The following is a 15,307-nucleotide window of genomic DNA, read 5'->3' on the forward strand; positions in this document are numbered from 1 at the left end:
ATCAGCTCGGATCTCAGGCACTAGAATGGAATGGCTACCATACATGTAGAGATGCTGATCTGGAGTGGTCTCTTAATTTTTTCTAGAGCTGTAAATTTGTTTTGTACATTTGGCTAATCTGATCATTCTTTTAACATTCTCAGGTCTAAGGAACTCATTTTCCATTTAAATCCATCTTGCAGATTTCCAACACAATTAACGCAGAAATTGTGGAAAACCATCCAGTCTTCATGTGAGCCTGTTGTGTCTGTAGAAGTGTGCACACGTTTGATTGCTGTGTACTGTACCTGTAGTGAGTAGAGGGCCCTCTGGCGCAGGTAGTCTGTATTGAGCAGCTGAAGCTCATGGAAGAGTTCAATGAGGAAGTGAGGGCGAGACTCATTCTGAGAGATCAGCGTTGCTACCTCAGAGTAGATTGTCTCTCTCAGGGCCTCAAACAGAGAGAAATCACTGCTCACATCTAGAGAAAAGAAATACACACAGACAGAACAAAATGAAAGATGATGAACAGAGAATCCACTCTCAAGAGCAGATCAAACAACTGATGTATATGCAAACTAATTATACAAAAAAACTACTTGTGCAAACATGTTTTACATATCTTTTAGTACATCATTAGCAAGACCTTTAGTTCTTGAACTTCACACAACATTCAATCAAACACTGTTCACTTAACATTTTAGAGATGTTCTACTCAAAACCATGCTCAGATCCACATTTCTGTGACTTCAACTCAAAAGCAAAGGTATAAAACATCCATAACAAAAAATAATGGTGTTAATGGTGTTATGAATAACACAGCAGATTACTCCCCTTTTTACCCCAATTTCCCAATGTTTTGAAATAATAATACTGGAATATAGAAATGAAGTTTATACAACTCAATAGGGCTGCACGAGTAAATCAGAAAAACAGAATCGTGCTTCACTGAAAGATATGCATGACAATCGCAGCTTCTGTCTAATCGCGATTTCGATTTCACTTCGATTTATCGTGCAGCCCTACAACTCAGTTTCTAAATTTATCTGCATGACAGATTCTGTGCCCTGAAATTAAAACGCCTGCCTCACACTTAGTATTTCCTATGCATGTCGATGCAGTTTAGAAAAAGGAAAGGAGAAATGAGACAAAGGAAACATAAAGATAAAACAGTTAAGTAGTTAGCAGGTCAAACAGCTGATGAACTTGGTGTTACCTGGGACTTCAGTGCATGCAATTCTGTTAGAGAGAAAAGGTGTTCTCCAAGCATATGCTGTGAAGAAATCAAGCACAAAACCCAAAATGAAATGTGAACAAAAACAAATGAAAATGAAATTAGTGAGTAACACTATAAAACAATATAGGCACACGGGGACAAGATGTTCAAATTATATGGACATATGATGTTCGAATTAAATAAGAATGGAGAAAAGTCAGTTTTCTTGCTATACTGTTGTGGCAGATGCTTCTCTGGTTGAAGAATATACAGTAGCCTAGTGTACACTGTATAACAAGACTGTTTTCATTAGCTAGGTTTCCATCCAAGGATTTTTTGGCGAAAACATATTTAGCGCTAATTCATTTTGGCGTCTTATATTTTTATTCTTGCTTTGTTCTGAGTTCTTTCTACCGTTAAATATAATTATTTGTTGTGGAGTGAGGGGAAATAAAATATTTGTTTCATGTTTCTTCAATATTTTTGGCTGACTGTATTTTATTATGACATAAACAGGCTGCATTGTGGAGTCAGTAGGCTATGCTTAACTGCGCGTGAGGCGCCGGCACGATTGCTTGTGTTTTTTGTTTTCCCTTGTAAAAGTGGAAACAGCTTGGACTAGCCTACTCCTTCATTTGTGGTCATATAAGAGTAAGACATTATTCAAAATATTTATTTTATTTGTGTACATTCACAATAAAAAAACTAAACGTACTTTTGTTAAATAAAGGAAAATTGCCGCTTTCTCAAGAGTGCATCACAAAAATGAACCGAAATTCTGCATATAGGCTGCTAATTGTTCCAGTTTTTTTATTTTTATTTTGTTAATTCATTAATTTAGAAAAATATATTTTGCACATGGGCCTGTTTCTTTTATATATAACAGCTTATGTTTTTCTCCGTTCGCAGAAGCGCTGCAGGTGCGTGAATCCTCACGTTCATGTTGTTTATGCTGCTTTTTGCATGTATAAAATGAATCCCTGGAAAACAAATTTAGGTATTTGTAATGGGTCACGCCACCTATCAATTTTAATTTAATTTAATTGTAATTTAACAATCTTGTCGGTTAACGGTTAATATGGCTTAACGACCGTCGGTTAGGAGAAATAAAATAACCGGAATGAACATTCCTATTTCCTATAAAAGTTCATCAGAAAAATTATAATAATACAACAGCAACTGTTTATGATCATTGCTTCTATCTAATCTATAACAAAGTACAAAAAAAATAAATAATATAGGCTTTTTTTTGTTGTTTCAAATGGATGAAGAACAGCTAGCCTATAATTTATGCAATAGGATAAAGTATGTATGGAAACAGCTCAAGGGCAACATTTTTTTGCGATTGCGTTTTTTTTTAATGCATATCTCTTTGTCGATAACAAAACAGCGCAAAGTCTGGATGGAAACTTGATTATTGTTCTACATGATGTGTATAGCTGTTCTTGATACGTTTAGTTTATCCAATGATATCTGTAGCAGAATCTATGAAAAGGCATACCAGATGAAAGGTCATTTGGCTTGCTGGTCTTAGTCTTGCGGTCCAATTTCTCCTGTGTGAGTTTGTCTAGCAGACTCTGGTTGAGATCTTTGTATCTGACCTGAGAGGAGCGATCTCTGTCCTGATCAAAGTGAGAGTCACTCGAAGCACTGTCACTGTCCACAGATGCTGAAATTGAGAAGAACAAAACTGAACTCCATTTGATTGAACTGGGTGACTAAGTTTTCTTTAGCCTAATTTAAAAAAAATCCATATACTCAATTAATGTGAGTGAGATAAACTTTGCTTTTTAATGTGCTGTTAAGTTTGTAGTGTGTCAATTTTAAATAAAGACACCTGTGTTCTTCTGTCCCCTGCCTCTCCTGCGGCGGATCTTTGTGTTGGGGGTCTTGTCTCTAGAAGCAAGGCTGGCCTGTGCTGCAGCCTTACGTCCTGCTCTGAAAGTTTTGGTGACAGTGGTTGGATCTGACCTGTCTGGAAGGCTGCTTATAGACTCCTGGGAGTCAGGTATGTAAGAAAGTTCCCGGGAAGTGGAAGGGTGAGGGACAGGAGAGGAGGAAGGGGAGTTCTGCTCTATTTGACTTTGATGGTCAGAGGTGAGGGTGGTTCTCTGACCAGAGCGATTCAGAGAGGAGTTTAACCAGCTAGAGTTGTTAGCATCGGGCACATTGTCAGGTTGAGACTGAAACCTGTAAAGGGACGAAAATTAACAAGATTAGGCAAAGTTTTCTTCCTTTTTGTAGTTTACGCAACACAAAGTAGGTAATTCTTGCATTTTCGCCAGACTGCAATTAATACAATTTATGATTATATCACTTTAATTCAAAATACAGAAACACATTTGTACCGTTTCTCTGCATTATTCAATGGAGATCTCTGTAGTGGAGGGGGGAAACTCATGTATTCTGTTTTGAGGGATATGTTTGGATCATGCTGTTGATCTGAACTAGCCTGGTTCTGCTGAAAATCTCCTACTGAGGAGGGAAATATGGGACTGAAATTAAAGCCTAAAGCCAGAAAAAAAAAAAAAAAAAAAAAAGTTAGAAGTTAAACACATCTGGAATTATGTCATTTTTAATTTTATTAATTTACTTCCCTAATTTTACAAACAGATAACAAATACCAGTTGGGAAAGTGGAGAAGTTTGGGAGTCCAGGCATATTGAGTGTATTCACAGGAGGATAGTTTACAAACAGAGAAGATGATGCAGAATCATGCCCAACATTTTGATGTTGCTGTTGTCCTGACAATGACTGACTCTGCTGCTGCCGTAACAGATCATTCAGAACCTGTTTCAACCTACCATAGGAGAGAAAAAATGTTTTTAAAAGTTATAACAAATGAAACCAAAGCTTGCTTTTGCTTTGCTTAGACCTACAATACCATTCAAAAGTTTTTATATTATAGTTTAAAAAGATACTAAAATACAAAACAGTTATTTGTAATGCTACTCACAATATAACTTTTTTTTACTGTCCTTTTAGATTAAATAAAGTGTGATTAAATGTAAATGTAAATAAAGGCAGAATTGGGGAGCATTTGGAGACTACTTTCAAAACTACTTAAAAAAAAAAACCTGACCCCTAATATTTAAACTGTATATACAGTAAATGCCTCATTCTTCATTCTTAACAAAAAATAATTTTTCCAATTGATATTTTTTTATTTTGAAGTCTAAAGACCCACCGATTGACGTTGTTCTGCTGCCAAGCCAGCTGTGTGTAACACTGGTTTAATTGGTGCATGATAAGAGGGATTTGAGGAGAGGTCACATTATTGGACACAACACCACAGGGGCTTGTGAGTAGAGCCTGCAGCATGTATGAAAGAGTCTAGAGATGAGAGGGGAAATAAAAAAGTTGTTAGTAAGAAAATAAAGAAAGTTAAAAATGTTGTATAGGGATGCAATGATACTAAATTTCTATGCCAATTCTGAATGCCAATACAATATAATGATATCTGACAATTTGGTTTTCCTAAAGAAAAAAAAATTTGGTAACACTTTATTTTGAGATGCTTTTGTTACACGTTACATGTACTTACATTACATTCAAGTAACCCTAAACCAAACCCTAATCCTAACCCTAACCAAATAGTAAGTACATGTAGTTAATTAATATTACTACGTATTTAAATGTATAATTACACTAACAAGGACACCTTAAAATAAAGTGTAACCAAAATTTCTACCAACTAATGCTGTAAATTATACAGGGAACCGTCTCATTTGGTACATTAGTATTATGAATTTAGAATTTTCCTGTGTTAAATATTGTGACAAAGATCGCAAGCTGTTTTATGTCTTTCCACAGCTGAAACTCTGATCGAGTGATTACATGAGACATGATACATTTCAGAAGGTTGTACTGTATCTTTCAACATACTTTCAAACATTCTGATGCAAGTAGAGAAGTGTGCTGCCGTTTGAACTGAGGCGCTACAGCGATCTGTCAAACCACATTTTCGAGCTTCAAAACAACATTTATTGTTTGAATTTTGAAATAATCAGCCCAGATCATTGGCTATTTTTAAAAAATTGGCTGATACATTGATGTAACCCTAATTTTGTACACTCTCTGACCTGTTGATCCTGTAACAAGGTTTGGCACATGGTAGTGCTGAAGTTGAGCTGTTTCTGGAGGTGTGTGATCTGTTCCTGCCAGTGTGCTGGTGAAGTGCCCTCAGAGAGAGACAGATCAGCCGCCCATCGCAGATTCTCTTGACGCTTGGCTCTGCTGGAACTACCTCTTTCAGTCTGCGGCTGCTGACGAGGGCGACCCCGTGATCCATGGGGGGAAGGGCTCCCATTAATTTCCCTGTGAACTTTCAGACTGCATGAATTGATAAGACAGTTAATAATTGATGAGCTTGATGTATAGTATAGTATAGGTGCCTGTGTATTTACCCATCTCTGTTATTCCTGCTGTAGTTGCGTTGTTTTTGTATGGAGCAAGCATGCAGCTCATCGGTGGAACTGGACTCCTCTCCCTCATCATGTTCATCATCATCATCTTCCTCAGCCCCCACCTCAGAGGAGTAATCATCATCATCACCAAGGGGACACTGTGTTGAACCACCCCAGGTGGCCACGGTTCTGATAGAAAAATGATGATTAGCACTTTTAAACAAATTCAATCCTTGCAGCACATAAAAACATTTTGAAACACTAAGCCATGAGTTATCAAGGCCATGTGTTACCTTTCATCACGGCAGTAGGACTGGGTCTCATGTGTGTCACTCCTGAATGAAGAATCGTTGAGTGTGCTTCTCCTCTGCTGTTCTGCCATCAGACTCTCCAAATGCTTCCGCCTCTGTCTCAACTCCTCACGCAACATCTGATGCCTTCGCATCTCCGACCACAGCTAATACAAAAAAATTAATTTGATAAAATAAAAAATAAAAAACCTTTGATAAAAATGAATTTAAATAAACCTTGGACTAATTTCACCTTTCTGCAAACAAATCTGAGGGTGTATTCACACCTTTCTTGTTTGGTTCGATTGAATCTAACTCAAGTCCGTTTCCCCCCTTGGTGCGAATCTTTTGAGCAGGTGTGAATACAGAAATCGCTCTTGGGTGCAAACCAAACAAGCATACCGAAACCCAGCTGAAAAACGAAGGAACTCCGGTACGGTTGAATGGATGAACCGATGACCTTAGCACACATGTGGTTTTATTAACAATTTCTGGTTTACTTGCAAAAAGGGCAGTGTGAAAGCAAAAAAAAAAAAAGTTTTAAAAAGTAAATGTAAATTTAAAAAAAAAAATCAACATTGTATTTGGTCCGTACCAAAGCAAGTGAACTAGCAGACTTTCCTGGTTTGAATACACCCGAGTCTCAACCTCAATCAATTACACTCTTGTAGATATTTTTAATGAAACCTGAGAGATTTCTGTCCCTCCACTGAATTCTAAATGTAAATACAGTAAATGGAAGTTCAAAAGAGCTTGCTTGACATGGGAGAACCAATTAGGTTTGATAATGCATGGATTAATTTGACTTAATATTAATTTCTTTATGATCTTTTGGAAGCTTAAAAGTTCTGGTGGAATGGACTTTCAGTGAAGGGATAGAAAACTCTCACGTTTCATTTTGTCTTTCAAAGATGCATAAAAATCTCATAGATTTGGAATGACATGAGGGAGAGTAAAAGATGACATTTTTAATTTTTGGGTGAACTATTCCTTGAAAACCCTACCTTATATAGAAAGGAAGCAAAACTGTTTTTTCAAATGCACACTAACCTCACTGTCAGTGACTGTAACTGGAGGAGGTTCAGTGGTGGGTTTGAGGCCACTTGTGTTGGCTTTAGCTTTAGAGGAGTGTAACGGTACAGGAGCAGGAGTAGAGGCTGCTGCAGGAATCTTCCTCATCTGACCACTGACACTACTGCTCACAGACGACTGACAGGATACAACGTGATTAAATTAAATAAGACTGTCTCAGAAGTTGTTTGTGTCTGAGTAACATGCGCAAAAAAAAGTGCACGTTTAAAGTACCTGCAGGTCAGGACAAGCCCATTGTAAGTCCTGTATCTTGCCCTGAATCTCCATCAGTCTCTGTCTCTCTTCATGTAGCTGCTTTAGTTCCTGCTGCTGCTGCTTGAGTTTCTCCTCATACAATTTCTCTCTAAAAAAACAGGTTTTATACAAGCTGTTTAACAAAAGGCACTTTGCAAAAACATGCTACAGCATGATATTAATATGAACTGAAAATGCAAGCAAATATCTTATTTCCATATGAGAAATACACACTAACCTGGTCTTTTCAGCGAGGACGACGTCTCTCTGGACTTTGGGAGCTGTTGCTCGGGTGTTATTGGGTTGTTGCTTCAAACCCTCATCCTCATTAGCTGTAGTACCATCTGTATCATCACTCTACAGTAACATTAACAGACCAAGAGAAAAAGTCTTTAACAGGTTGACAAAAGAATGCATAAAAAAAACAGGCAGGAGAATCTGAAAAAAAAACGGGTTTGCTTATACAAGCTACTCTCACACTATATTTGCATTGATGTTTTTATCCAAAACAACTTACAAGATAGGAACAAAGGGAATTCGTCCAAGAGTCAACAATATTCATAACATATAATGCCAGGTTTAATAATGAAAACTAGATTAGGAAGCAAGCTACAGAATAAAGTGTTGTTAGCCGCCGGACAGATGTGATGTTCTTAGCAGTCTGTGCAGAGGTTTGCAGCTCTGCATTCTGAATAACCAGAACCTCACATCAGCCTCATGGCTCCAGACTCTCACCTGCACCATGGCCACCAGTTCTTGGAGCTGTCTGAGTTTCTGTTTGGCTGTTTGAAGACGACAGACTTTCTGAGCATAATCTGTGTCACCACCTAGACTGGAGCTTGAACCATCACTGTCTCTGCCTCCTCTTGCCCCATCATCATCCTCCAGTCCCTCATCATCATCCTCATCTTTAACACCATCGTAAGGCCTGTCCCGATTGAACTGGCATTCTAGTGATAATGCAAATAAAATAAATAGTTAATAGGTTGATAGTTTTGTCAGCACACCTTGTTTTTAATTTTAGGTCAATACATTTATACAAAGACCGAATGTGTTGACAGATATTGCACAATGGTGACTATTTCTAGATTTGAAAGATTGTAAGGTCTGACCTATGACTGAAGGGACGTTGAGACTACGGAGGTTGGCCGCTGAGCGGTTATTGATCTCACATTCTGTGTTCAGACGGCCATCTCTATTATTGGAGGCACTGCGAGCTTTCCCCAAACTGTTCATGTCCATCCAGTTACTCGGAGTCTGTGGTTGGGCTGGATTTCTACGAAAATAAAACAGTTTATTTCTAATTTGCCCTCAATTAACAACAACTGAAAAGCAACCAGTTATTTTCAGATTCCTTCAACAGGACAATTTTCAGGCAACCTGTAACCTTTAAAATCACACATATGATGCAATAAAAAGACAAATATTCAAGACTGGACCACCCACACTGAAACTGTGACTGGCAATATTTTGGCACGGCGCATGACCTAAGACTTTTTCTGGCACTAGAGCTGGGTATTGACACAGATTTAATGAATTTGATTTTATATAAATTTTTCTGGACATATATCAGGTACAGTACAATTTAAATTTTCTGAATGAAAACAATCTCTCAACTAATACTGTAAACTCTACAGATAACCCTGTTTGTAGATACTAGGGGTGGGAATCTTTAGTCACCTCACGATCCGATCCGATTTTTTTTTACCGACTTGAGTTTTTTTTAAATCCTTACATTTACATATCCTTACATAAGTAATTAAAGTACTTTTTAAAATAATTACAAATTTTAAAAAAATATTATAAATTAAGTATGTTAAGAATTTTAAACTAATACAACTTCAAAACATACAGGTAGCAAATAATAAGGAGGAGCATAGAAACATATAACAAACAACAAACAAAGAGTTATTCCAGTATTTAAGATTATCTGAACGTTTTCCCATTCAAGAACTGTGAGTGATTTTTCTTCATCTTTACTGTTGTTTTTTACTATGACATCATAGACAGCAGGAGATCTATTAAGCTACATTCACACACAGATCTCTTTTGAAATATAAGAAGTAATGTGGTTTGTCCTGTCTGTTTAATCCCTTAAAACATAACTGGCTGTGTTTACATTAATTTTGTGTCATAAAACCATTTTGAGACGCAAGTACATTAAACCACTTACACGGGGTCGCGCACAGCCGCATGCACGAGCAGTCTACACAAACAAAGCGCGTCAGCATTTGAAATTGAAAGCAGCCTTCTGTTAGTGAGGTTCATATTTTAAATATAAGTCCACTGCATTCCAAGCCACATAAATGATGACTTCGTAAAGCATTTGTAAGGAAAATACCGATGGGACCGCACACTTCAAGTGTAACATCAAACAAAGCGCACGTCTCTCACAGCGCAACCTGTGCAATGAAGCCCGTGAATGACGTTGTAATTCGCTTCAACCTTTCCGAACTTTATGAAAGATTATTTTATGGAAGGTTCGAGTGGTGTATGTGTGTGAGGAATTGGAAGCAAGCAGAATACGGGTGTTTCTAAAGCAAACTCAGCGTCATCGCACATCTGGTTAAAAACTAAGCTCAGAATCGATTCTGAAATTCTCAGAATCAATCCAGAATCGTTGGAGAGAGAATCGCGATGCATCGATGGATCAATTTTTTTCTGCCACCCCTAGTTGATACATACTATAACGTTAAAGGTTTTCAATTAAAAACAGAATCCAAAATATTACATTTATTTGCTATTTATGTTTAGATGTAATCAACCAAAAAAAAAGTTGAATACAAACATTTAAATTGAACATGAGTTTTTAAATCAGCTTTTAAATTATATAATTAATTTTCTACTCCAATTCGTTGTTGAATTGTCTTTCATAAAAACCTATTTTTATGATAGATTTATTAACATACATTACTAGGTTAGGTAAAAATGTAATGAATATAATGAACAAATAGTTATGGACAAGCTATGGATATTGAATTCAAGATTATTTTTTTTATTCGTCACATACACAATTATACAGAGTATAACCAGCAGTGAAATGTAGGTCCAGCAGTGAAATGTAAATCTTTCAGTAGTTGAAACACTTCTTACATGAGACATGATACATTTCAGCAAGATTCTCTGTATCATACCTCATATCTTCAGATTCATGTTTATTCCATGCTATAACTAGCAGTACAGAGGAAAAGATGATCGCTACACACGCTCAGCGCTGCAGCTTGAACTGAGGTCGTGCTACAGCGATCGGTCATGCCACATCAAACTTGTCAAAATGGAACTTGAAAGCTGAGATTTCATATAATTTTCATATAAAAAGAAACACTGCACAAAGCTTGCAGTGTTTCCGCTACATTCATTCAGCTGTGGCTGGCCGCCACACCAAAAATCATCCCCGCCACGGCTGCAGCTTTTCAGTAATATCATAGAGACAGAGCAGGACTTGAATTTCAGCGTGGGATTGCAGCTATTGTTAATAATTCTACTAATCCCGCAGGTTTCGTGCTTATAACGCGATGACAGATGACGCAGTGTATCATTTGCATGTGGTTTTGAGTATTGCTCATTTAAAGTGAAAGAGAAGTCACTCGCGCGCACTCTTATAGACCGTTTTCTGTGAGCACACAGATCGTGATAAACTGAGAGTGACAGCTTTTCAAGATTATTAAGGGAGTCTGCAAATGTGATGTTGATTTAATACAACAGTTCAATAAACAAGAAGTTAATATTAAGTGACTTACGTTGTCTGAATATAACACTACTGCCTGATTTTGTGCCATGCCATCAAGCAAAATATTTCCAAATAAAGTAAAAGCTGAGCGCTACGCATCTCTAAAAGCAAACACAGAGGTGTTTCATTCATGAATGAAATGCGTGTTTAAACAAATCTATTGAGTCAGTGATTCACGATTACCCATTCATAAACACAGTGACTTGCTTCATTCCTGAATGAATCAGCCGTTCGAACGAATCAATTGAATGAATGATTCAGTGATAAAATCAGTGACATACCACCACCTGCTGGCGGTTTCAGTTTCATTTTTAAAGTATAATTTCAGTTATTTAAATCATTTAATATTTCTATATTCAACATTTTATTTAAAACAATCTCAACATGAATTTATGAATTTAATTGCACTCATGCCACCTCTGAGCCTCATTAAACGTACCTACCATCCACTTTTATGTTTTTCTGTGCCACCTCTGCAGTGCAAATTAATTTTTTATTAATACCAATTTCATATGATTGCTAACTTATTTGTCTTATTCTACTTATTATATTGTTTAAATTAGAAATTCTATATAAATATAGCTTATAATTTTTTTTTTTTAAATTTGACAGACGACATACTTTTAATAAAATTAGAAAAATGCCAAATGTAAAAAGAAAATGTAAATCACTTTATGGAGTCAAATATCACCTCATATTAGGAAGGTTAATTTTTTAGTCAGAATTTGATTATTGATCAGAAAGTCCTCCTAATTTTCTTTTTAATTAGGAGGACAAGTGCTCCTAAAAAGAAATGTATGCTTACTGTTTAAGCCCTGTGCAATAGTATTTTAGATCCCTGCATGAGGTCTTAAAGAGACAGCAACCTAAATAAACCTGCTGCTGTCTGTCATTACTGTCCATTTATAAAGTGAAGACTATCCAGTGTTATTTTACAGTTGAGTAGATTATTACAAATTTAATTTTGTTTTTGTTTGTGCTATTGATTGTCGTTAATTTATTCGTTCATATTTTATTATTTACCATTTACTTCTCTTTTATTTATAATGAATCCAATTCTGAGTGCACGTGATTCTTGGGTGGGGAGGGGGTGTGGCCCATGGGAAATAGTCCTGCCACCACAGCTGGAAAAAATCCTAGAGGAAACACTGGCTTAATGTGATTACTGGACTACAAATGATGCTTATATATATGTGTGAATATACTGTAAATATAAAAGAGCAGACAGGCTTATTGAAAATGCTATTTCATTCTCTGCCAACAGGAGGTGCTTTTGGAGCAGCAGAAATAGCAGTGTCCCAGTAACGGCTGTACACAAAGCAGCACTGCGTTCATGAAAGCTATCAGGCATTATCTGAAAAATGAAATGAAAATTTAAAAAAACTTTTCTGAAGACAGTCAGCTTATATAAAAACACCAGTGCTGCGTTTTGACTGAGACGTGCAATGCTCATGTTTATTCAACGAAGTCAAAGCCTTTTAGAAAATCTATTTGTGGATATTGTTGATATTGTGGCGGCCTGCCACAATATCAACAATATATTTATTTTTAAATAAATCATTGTATGGGAAATACTGATTTCGTTTCATCAAAATGAAGGTTGATTAAAATCAATTAATTAATACTGTCAACCCAGCCCTAGTCACTCTTTCTGGTATTGCTGAGTGGACCATTCTAAAATTAAAGCAGGAATTGGATTCTCACGTGGTCTCATGTTAACAAATATAACTGTTTAAACGTTGTGGATAACACTTTCAAAACAGCATTTTAATGATTACTCACAAGTGTACGCACAATTTTTGTATTGAAGTGACTACTCTCTACCTGATGTTAGTGACCGGTTCATGGTTCTCCTGTTCTGAATCAAACATGGCCTCAAAAAGTGAACCATCCTCCGTTTCGTCATCGTCCTCCTTCACATTCTCATTTACGGTGTCCACCACCATATCTGATGTCTGTTCATAATACTGAACAAGCTCTCTTAGTTCATTCAAACGCTTGTGCACCTCCTTAAGTTTCCTGCATTAAGTGACAAAACAGACATCAATACGCTGCATTACTAAACATTAACAATAAAAACACATCAGTTTGGTACAAAAATTGAACTGAGATCAAATGAGATGAATAGAGAAACCTGAGCTTATCAGCAGGGTGGTTATCATCTATATGCGTGTAAGAGGAGGAAGAGTCCTGCCTCACTGGACGTGGTCCATTTCCCTCTCTACCCAATACAGAGGGACGCTCTGACATGCCCATGCGTGTACCACGCTGACTTACACTCTGACCTGAAGAAACACAAATACATTGTTTAATCAGTAACAGTACTTTTCACACAATTGCATCAAAAGTATTTAACACAACATATTGCAAAAATGTACAATAGAGATCATCTAAAGAGAAGGGGCTTATTAAAAAGAGAAAGGCTCAGAATAACTGCATGTGCTGTGTGAGGGGGCTTACATGAACTGTTGTTAAGGGTCTGGTCTCTAAGGGAGTGGAGTTCCTGAAGGATCTTGTCCATGGTCTGCTTTTTGTCCTGTAGTTCCTGCAGTTTGGTGAGTTTAGTGCTGGCGGATGTTGATGTAGTAGTTAGTGGGGCAGAGGAGGGCAACTGACTCCTGGAATTATGGGTAGTGCGTGATCGGCACACCTCTCTTGAAAGAGAGAGACATTCTGCCTGTCGTCGGTTGTCAGGGACTGTCTGAGACTGAGAGAGTAAAATAGGAATTTAGTAGTTAGTTTGTGTTTTAAGGAACCGTGAAAACTTTTTTTAAAAGGTCTCAGTAGTTACACATTAAATTGAATGCTATGTCATGTGATGTGGTTATATTATTTAACCCATCGCTTCATCACAATCTCACCTTCCAGTTAGGCTCATCTACCACAACTCCTTCAAAAACAGTTGTGATTGATGATAAGCTGACTTTCTCAGACCACATTGCTAAAACTGCCCGGTCCTGCAGATTTGCATTATACAATATTAAGAAGATCAGGCCCTTTCTCTCAGAACATGCAACACAACTCCTTGTTCAGGCTCTTTTTCTGTCCAGACTTGACTATTGCAATGCTCTCTTGGCAGGTCTTCCAGCCAATTCTATTAAACCTCTACAATTAATACAAAATGCAGCTGCAAGATTAATCTTTAATGAGCCGAAAAGAACGCACGTCACGCCTCTGTTCATCAGTTTGCACTGGCTACCAATAGCTGCTCACATTAAATTCAAGGCATTAATGTTTGCCTACAGAACCACCACTGGCTCTGCACCCCTTTACCTAAATTCATTACTTCAGACTTATGTGCCCTCTAGAAGCTTGCGTTCTTCAAGTGAACGACACATTATTGTACCATCCCAAAGACACAGAAAAACACTTTCACGGACTTTTTCATTAACTGTTCCCATCTGGTGGAATGACCTGCCCAACTCAATCCGAGCAGCCGAATCCTTACCCATCTTCAAGAAACGGCTAAAAACTCATCTGTTCCATCTTTACTTGACCCTCTAACTCTAGCACTCTCTATTCTAATTTTATTTTCTCTATATGTCTTTTTATTTAACAAAAAAAAAATTCAATAAATAATAATAATTATCTGTACTGCGTTAGGCTAACCAAGACTTGTAATAGCACTTGCACGTTGTTGCTCTTTTGTTGGTTTTGATTGCTTCTTATGTCCTCATTTGTAAGTCGCTTTGGATAAAAGAGTCTGCTAAATGACTAAATAAAATAAAATAAAATAAAAAAATTTTTAGTTAGGACAATAGAGAACTTTTGTCTGTTCAAAGAATGGGACCGACGTCAGTCACTCTCTCTCTGTCTTTATACAACACGAATTCCCTGAAATGTTGGGACGTTTTTTTAAATTTGAATAAAATGAAAACTAAAAGACTTTCAAATCGCATGAGCAAATATTTTATTCACAATAGAACAGAGAACATAAATGTTTAAACTGAAAAAATCTACAATTTTATGTACTAAATGAGCTCATTTCAAATTTGATGCCTGCTACAGGTCTCAAAATAGTTGGGACGGGGGCATGTTTACCATGGTGTAGCATCTCCTCTTATTTTCAAAACAGTTTGAAGATTTCTGGGCATCAAGGTTATGAGTTTCTGGAGTTTTGGTGTTGGAATTTGCTCCCATTCTTGCCTGATATAGGTTTCCAGCTGCTGAAGAGATTGTGGTCGTCTTTGACGCACTTTTCATTTAATGATATTCTAAATGTTCTCTATATGTGAAAGATCTAGTCTGCAGACAGGCTAATTCAGCACTCGGACTCCTCTACTACGAAGCCATGCTGTTGTAATAGCTGCAGTATGTGGTTTTGCATTGTCCTGCTGAAATACACATCGTCTGGAGGGGA

At 37.0% G+C, this 15,307-nt stretch overlaps 1 protein-coding gene across 4 annotated transcripts in view; it reads right to left on the reverse strand.

The window, feature by feature from the left end:
• The window catches only part of LOC306872645 (pericentriolar material 1 protein-like), a 40,334-nt gene that overhangs the window by 7,492 nt on the left and 17,535 nt on the right, over positions 1-15,307 (reverse strand). For 3 of the 4 annotated variants that reach the window (XM_079421310.1, XM_079421308.1, XM_079421307.1), the window contains 18 exons: positions 13,408-13,654; positions 13,082-13,232; positions 12,772-12,966; positions 8,330-8,493; positions 7,953-8,167; positions 7,456-7,574; positions 7,197-7,326; positions 6,942-7,100; positions 5,895-6,058; positions 5,602-5,790; positions 5,278-5,527; positions 4,383-4,528; positions 3,820-3,995; positions 3,544-3,703; positions 3,033-3,385; positions 2,697-2,864; positions 1,196-1,252; positions 288-460 (listed from right to left, as the gene is read on the reverse strand). In XM_079421310.1, the coding sequence (XP_079277436.1) occupies positions 288-460; positions 1,196-1,252; positions 2,697-2,864; positions 3,033-3,385; positions 3,544-3,703; positions 3,820-3,995; positions 4,383-4,528; positions 5,278-5,527; positions 5,602-5,790; positions 5,895-6,058; positions 6,942-7,100; positions 7,197-7,326; positions 7,456-7,574; positions 7,953-8,167; positions 8,330-8,493; positions 12,772-12,966; positions 13,082-13,232; positions 13,408-13,654 (3,216 nt within the window). The remainder of the gene's footprint in view (positions 1-287; positions 461-1,195; positions 1,253-2,696; positions 2,865-3,032; positions 3,386-3,543; positions 3,704-3,819; positions 3,996-4,382; positions 4,529-5,277; positions 5,528-5,601; positions 5,791-5,894; positions 6,059-6,941; positions 7,101-7,196; positions 7,327-7,455; positions 7,575-7,952; positions 8,168-8,329; positions 8,494-12,771; positions 12,967-13,081; positions 13,233-13,407; positions 13,655-15,307) is intronic. The other variant, XM_079421309.1, reaches the window with a different exon arrangement.

This window comes from Barbus barbus (genome assembly GCF_936440315.1).
Source record: "Barbus barbus genome assembly, chromosome: 7".
NCBI lineage: Eukaryota > Metazoa > Chordata > Actinopteri > Cypriniformes > Cyprinidae > Barbus > Barbus barbus.